This window comes from Periophthalmus magnuspinnatus, chromosome 12 (genome assembly GCF_009829125.3).
Source record: "Periophthalmus magnuspinnatus isolate fPerMag1 chromosome 12, fPerMag1.2.pri, whole genome shotgun sequence".
NCBI lineage: Eukaryota > Metazoa > Chordata > Actinopteri > Gobiiformes > Gobiidae > Periophthalmus > Periophthalmus magnuspinnatus.
This window is the reverse complement of record NC_047137.1, coordinates 4,088,075-4,094,976: the sequence shown is the minus strand read 5'-3', so window position 1 is coordinate 4,094,976 and position 6,902 is coordinate 4,088,075. Positions and strand designations below refer to the sequence as shown.

Genomic DNA, 6,902 nt, shown 5'->3' with positions numbered 1-6,902 from the left:
AATCAACCTTGAATGAATGTTCAGTCAACCATATTTGTAGTACTTCGACTGATAAAAGGCAACCATTTAACAGAAGAAAATAAAACAACAAATATTTAAAATGACATGAGACCCCTGCACAATTAGTATTGTTGTGCATTTTGTTGTCCTCTCACATCAAAAATATAAAAATCTCTTGAGCTGTGCAAGTTCCTTTCAAAAGAATGTCCATAATTATATTTGAAAAAACATTTCTCTCCATAGAGCAAACCACTTTTACATGTTTCATCGATGTCCAGTTGTAAAGGCTATGTGCAAACACATTTTCTCTTTCCTCTTTAGTCTTTGCATCCCTTTAACATTTAGACTCTATGCTCTTCCCAGCGCTTGAGGTTTTCTCTAAAGTTCGTCCCTGTAGCCACTGGACAGCATCTCTGGTGGTGATGATCCTTTGAGCATCTTGTGTGAACCTCTCCAATCAGTGCGCACTGAATCATCATCCCATAAAGTGGACGTCTCCGTGTCACTCACCCACTCCGGATCACCTGCATATTTACTTGGCTCAACCAGCAGGGGGCGTGTGCTGAAGGCTTGTAAATTTCTATTGAGGAAATGGGATTTGTAATCCTCACTGCAAAAAAGAAAAAAAAGATAAGTAAATACATTTAAATCACAGTTGGAAAATATGACAATATAAGGTTCAGATTTGTGCCATAATATATGTAAATGAAGCCATTTAAAACTATTACTGTCATTTTGAATGTGAGGAACAACAGCAGGTCTCATGCGCTTCATCCAGTTGCCCATTCTTACCAAACCAGTCAAGCATATAAAATGAGAGGTGCAGCAGAGAAGGAAAGTGGGCTGGCTCTGAGGCCTTAGCCCATGCATGAACACACATGCACTACCAAGTCTTCTGATTTGTAGATTCTTCAACCCAACATGCATTTCTTCTGCACTGACTCCTGTGTCACTACTGTGTTATAATAAATATTCTTTTAAAAGGAGCAAAGCCTAACTTTTCTGCTGGAGGTCCGCCATATGCTTGTTTCTATGAAGATGTTACTGCTTTAATCCGATTTTCCACAGTATGGCATACAGTAAACAAACAGTTCAGTGGTTGATCACATAAGTAACCAACTAAGATTGAGAAGTATAAGTACAGTAACAAACCAGCCAAAGAAATGGTAAAAACGTAGAATTGTGCCAAAAGTTGTATTCATATTGCCTAAGACTTACTGAAAGTCAAGGAACTTTTGGACAGTGACAATGCATGCAGGAGATCTATAAGAAGACTTAACAGATAGCATGTGGTAAATAGAAGCTAAATAAGGCCAGTTTATTCACTATGCACACCCCTGAAAGAAAACATCTGAAGGAAAAGGCACAAGACAATGTGCACATTTAAACATGAATAAGATGCCTAAATCAAGGGTTGTCAAATTGCTATTATAATCCAGGCAACACAAAATCTAATTAGGTTTTCTGTTTTAAGAACAACACACTAAGTAACAAGTCTAAATTGTATACTTAGCAAGTATGCACTACATGGACTCTATAAAACAAATATATTTAGTTTTAATTGGTCATCTTAGCTGCATAGTGATGGCTAAACTGGAAGTATACATTTATGTGGTCAGGAAAGATGTGTTGTGAGTTATATACATACTTGGGATGCTTGTCATACATGATGGGAAGGAATTCATCAACTGGTAGCATTTTGGAAAGTGGTTCAGCATTGAGCAGTTTTTGTGCTCCTTGTAGAGAGATGGCGTAAGACAGAGTCCAGAAAGAGTAGTCTGCCCACACCAAATTATGGACGTGCTCCACAGGCTCCTCTTCTCCAAGGATGACCTTCTTTCTGCCCAAGTATCTGTAAGAAACAGCTGTTCAGTTGACAGATCTAACTTCAGCTTTGACTATGTAAGAAACAAGATAAAGATACAGGAAAGTTGAAAAAACAAAACTGTAATTGTCAACAATAATAGGGTGATCTGCATTATAGTTAGACTTTTAATTTAAAATGTTGGTAGTTGTGAAAGGTACTTTGTGCTGACATTTGTTTATTAAGAGGAATAACCCTTTGAGATTAATTATCTTGTTTTCAACCTGTTACCTGTTATCTGTCTGTAGAAACTTGCCCCACTCAATGCAACAAAAAAATATTCTTACATAATGTCCCAGTCCAACTCTGCCTGCTCCACCTCCTCCATCAATCTGAGTACTCTGCGTTTGAAGTTAGCTTGGAATCTGATGTCATCTTCAAAGATCAGAGCTTTGTCCATTTGAACGTCCACAATCTGGAGGGAATTGCCAGAAGAACAGTCAGCAACAAATAATAAATTTTTGTCAATATTTTTTGTCAATTATTCTCTTCAATTAGTAGTACTATGCACTGCATAGCTTTATTACTGTACTAAGCCAGGAAGTCCTGCTAGTCGTTGTTAGCTTTGTCGTGAAAGCAAAACTCCTGTCTGGTCTCTGTGAGTTGTGAAAATTGCTTATAAATTCATCCCAATTGGAATGCATAAGGTCAGTAAGGAATAACTTTGTACTCCTACAAATCATTTAAAATGAACTAGTTCTGTTTTTTTTAAGAAAAAATTACATTTGTTATATGTTTGGTCTCCTGGGGAGCCATTTTCCTCTCTATATGTTACATATGCTTTCACCATAACCTTGTCATTTCTAGCAGCACTCCTAATTACATGTTACACAACAGTTAAAATAGATTATAACTTGTGTATATGCTCCTACCTCCTTCCAGATGAAGAAATGGCTCAGAAAGCAGCCCACTTCTCCTTTGGTTAGAGTGCGTCCAGAGAATGGGTCATGATAACCAGGCAGGAGGTCCACTCCCAGAATCTTTATATCACTACTGTTCAAGGCACTAAAAGTACATGAAGACATAGATGTTTTATTTCACTGTTCGTAAAGAACTGTGTGTTTTCACACAACATGACAAATACAGTCATCACTCACTTTCCATCCACAGCAGGCACCACCTTCACATCAATTTCCAACTCATTCAGAGAATATAACATCCTGTCTCTGCGATCAGGGCGACGCTGAAGATTTATGAGAAATATCTGAAACAGAAAAAATGAATTATGTTACAATATTAGAAAAACGTAAATATAAATTCCACCCAACAATACAAATGTGTTTCTCACTTCATCAAATCCCATGAGGTCTCTCTGTTTGGGGAACATGTGGACGTGACGAGATGGCGACATGGGTGGACCATCAACTGAAACAGAGAAACATTTAAGTCGCTAGTACTAACAGAACAGTATGCATTCATTTTATGTGAGAATAACATGCAATAAAAATGAAATGTAGCCCTTACTCATAGATTCTAAATGGAGATGAACAAAGTTGAGCCGGTCATCTTCCAAGGTCTGGTGAGGTTTAGGTGGTACATTCAGATAACCATAACGCTCCTTATTGCACAAATACATCTGGATTTCTATAAAGCAATGCCAACCAAAACATATAAACCGGTGAACTATATTTCTTTTTAATTAATGCTCCATAGTAAGATTATTACATTTTTTGTTTGGAAAATTGAGATGGGAAAAGCACTGACGAACCTGCTGCCCGACAAGAGAAGGCAAAAACAATGATGTCATCATAGGGCCAGGAGTAGTCTTTGTGTGGAGGGAAGAAAGCCAGTTTCTTCATGTCCTCTTTCCTCAGATCCAGGAGCATTGTGGAGTGGACCATGGGCACTGGGAAGCAGCCGAGTTTATTCCGGTTTCTGGTGGGAAAATACTCAGCAGTTCGGCGATAGTAGCCCTAAAACGGCAGGTTAGACAGAATAATAATTAGTAATTTGCTATTAACTTTTATTGAGCTTGTGGTTTGTTTCTTCAATTTAAACTACACATTTAGTTTGTTTCTTCTTGCCCCTGACAAATATCTGTGCCCATTGTATTTTAAACTGATAAACCTTCAAACACTTTGAGACAGAAACTAATTCACCCAAAGGACAAAACCCTGAGACAGAAACAAAGCGAAGTGGTCTACTCCATTCAGTGTAGAGAAGACTGCAGTGAGTGTCTTACTGGGGGAAAAAAACAGCCACTTCATAAGAGAATGTATCAGCACCGTTGCAAAAGCAGCATGGGACCTCAATCAGCTGTTCATCTCCATCTCAAAGCCACTAACTACTCCTTAGTGAGGTACAGATCTTAGCTAAAGAAAAGAAATGGAGTTAAGAGATGTTAAAGAGAGAGGAGTTAAAGAGGGGAAAAACAATCCCTATCTGAACAGGTATGGGGGGTTTAGACATAATTTATCTCCTCTTTATAACTTCATCCTCAGACCTAAATAAAAACAAGGAAAACAATAGTGATAATCAGTATGCTAATAGGTGTGAGAGCTCATTAGGGGCCTGAATGATTATGCAAAAAATGACTCAGGCACAGTTCAAACTTAGTGTAGATCAATAGACCCAGGTAACAAAAAGAAACTTTAAACAAATAGGTGTCTTAGCCCCTCCCTTCAGATAGATATAAGGCAGTGTACCAGCAGATGCAAGCTGATATTCTACAGGTGTTTAGTTTTATTAGATTTTATAGTAACTAAGATCGGGGGGTGTATTTCTGTAGTTACCAGTAATACCTATGGTGTCTGAAGTAGCGTAAAAAGCCCGAATAATGTATAACTTAGTATACAGTATTTCAGGTTGGGTTAATGTAGCTTGCTGTGTTGTGTTTTTATTTACCTGTGGAGTAATGCCACACCAGAAGTTGGAGTATGCTCCCTGTGAGTCCAGCATAGGGGCGATAACTGACTTGTTCTCAGCTATCATCAAGTTGAGTGTTTCTGGGTTGGTGAGGATATTGTCTGTGTCAGCGTACTGAAGGGAATTTATAAAAAGAAAATGTTAAATGATATCACTGATTAGATGCGTATGATCCTGCTGCTAGAATGCGGCATTGTTACCAATATGTAGTCAGCCCAGTGTTTCCTCGCAAAGTTCAGTGCTGCCTGCTTCAGCTTCATCACGTACTCATATCTGCTGATTGGCCAGTGTTTAGGACCCAGTTCACCTGCATAAGACCTGGAGAAGAAACCAAGACCCTGGTAGTAACTATACCCCTAACAACCTCATGAAACACTTTGATAACTGAATGAACTGAATCTTTATTTTAATAAGCTTTTAGTAAACTTGGAAACTAGGAAATGCAATTTAGAACAATGTATTGTCATTATTTACATGTGCCACACCATGAGTAACCTCTTAGTAAAGCCATACAAAATCAACATAAAGGTATTTAGTGGGACATAATTTTAAGGTTGAAAGAACATGATTAGGCCTCGTTGACTTACTTTATGCTTGATGACATGTGGACAGTTAACTTACGTGGGCTGGTCCATCGGTCTCCATTCCACATAATGGTAATACTTCTGCATAACAGTCAGCCATTCTTTAAGTATAGCTGTGGTGTTGTCAGAGTTATGGTCTGTGGCTGCCCTGTTAAACAAATAAAAGATCAGACAGACAATATATATTGCATTTCAATAGGTGGCAAGTGTGGTCATAGCTGCATGTATCAGTTTTTTATAAGAATTAACAACATTATTGTTAAATCTCTTTACACTGAATCGTTTTTTTTTTCTATATTTAAGCCAGATATCATCATTAGACAAAAATGTATACATGCATAAGGGAGCAGAGTTATTTCAGTTCCCTTAAAATTGATGGCAGTGAATTTTGGCCTAAGACTGAGAGAAAAGGCACAAATGTTACAATACTCGCTCCCATGAACAGAAGGAAGGCTGCTAAATTGTCTAACTGTAAGACCCCAGACAAAAACTCACATTTATCTACTATTACAGTGCGTAGATCCCTCCAATGTCAACAAGTCTAATGAATATAAAGAATCGTAGCCCTAACTTCAGCCCTCAATAGGAAGTGACTGGGGTGCGTGAAAGGCTGAGAGGGAGCAGCTGGGGAGGGCTGGAGCCGTATTCACAAACTAATTTAAATACCATTGACCTTTTGAACGGCTACTAAAGTCGGATGAAAAGAAGACCCCTCCACTTCCATAGAAACAGAAGGAAATGGGCTATAGTGCGCGCAGCTACCCACCATATTGAGATGCGTTCTTTAGGATAGGTCAGTCTTTCCAGTGCTCCGAGGTAGAAAGGCAGTGAGTGAGCAGTGTTTCGGGCAATGATAGCGATGACCACGGTGGGAGGCTGCATTTTAGACTCCTCTGGGTACTTTTCCTCCGAGAAGTATCCATCAGTTTTAGTCAAAAGAGTCCAGATCAACAGACAGTGAAGTAGCATGGCTAAAGTAGACCCACGAAGCTTGAGACTCTATTGCACGTTCCCCCTGTACGCGTCAGCACTTGAAGAAGGGCTTTCCCAAAACTTCAACCCCCCTCTTTAGCGTTCTGCCTACACCGAAAAGTCATCCAAAATCTGTAGCCTCAACTTCCGCTCCAAGAAAAGTTACGCATTAAAGTATCCATAGAACGCAATCTTTTTAATCTTCATAATTCCAGTGGCTGCAAAATGCTAACTATGACGTGTACAATGGTAAAAATCAATTTAAGCTGCATCCTACTTACAGTTCTAGGGTTTTAAGAAGCTACAGCAGCCTATGGATCAGTAACCAATGACATGCGTAAAGTTGGTGCGTAATAGTAGGATTAGGATACAACATTGCGAGAATAATTAACACACACTTGGCACCTATTTACTTTTGTGTACAAATGAAACAATTAAAAAACAGCTATCTATCATGCAAACTCCGGTCCCAGTCACTGTATCACGTCAGTGTATTTCTATGTAATGTCGAATTGTATCCAGCAGAGGGAGAATTTGATCCAAAAGGGGCGGAGAGAGACCAGCTGTTTCAGAGATGAGATGAATGAACTCAAATTTTTCCCACTTCTTACTTTGAT

The 6,902-nt window shown here is 38.8% G+C and overlaps 1 protein-coding gene across 1 annotated transcript; it reads right to left on the bottom strand.

Moving 5' to 3' along the window:
• Nucleotides 1-202: 202 nt before the first annotated feature.
• cercam (cerebral endothelial cell adhesion molecule) lies at nucleotides 203-6,411 on the bottom strand. Its single transcript, XM_033976143.2, has 12 exons — nucleotides 6,080-6,411; nucleotides 5,351-5,461; nucleotides 4,930-5,047; nucleotides 4,709-4,843; nucleotides 3,573-3,777; nucleotides 3,329-3,448; nucleotides 3,153-3,229; nucleotides 2,962-3,068; nucleotides 2,737-2,869; nucleotides 2,152-2,279; nucleotides 1,649-1,852; nucleotides 203-610 (listed from the first exon to the last, which is right to left on the bottom strand). Exons 1-12 carry the CDS (start codon nucleotides 6,280-6,282, stop codon nucleotides 379-381), a joined length of 1,773 nt encoding a protein of 590 aa, XP_033832034.1. The 5' UTR covers nucleotides 6,283-6,411; the 3' UTR covers nucleotides 203-378.
• Between the last annotated feature and the right edge of the window lie 491 nt (nucleotides 6,412-6,902).

What these genes read in the sequence shown, in the direction of transcription:
- cercam (XM_033976143.2), bottom strand. Translation starts at nt 6,282, where the DNA reads ATGCTACTTCACTGTCTGTTGATCTGGACTCTTTTGACTAAAACTGAT. An exon ending in AGACCGATGGACCAGCCCAC is followed by an intron (nt 5,048 to 5,350) that starts GTAAGTTAACTG and finishes TTTCTTCTCCAG; the next exon opens with GTCTTATGCAGGTGAACTGG. An exon ending in TCTCCATTTAGAATCTATGA is followed by an intron (nt 3,230 to 3,328) that starts GTAAGGGCTACA and finishes TCTCTGTTTCAG; the next exon opens with TTGATGGTCCACCCATGTCG.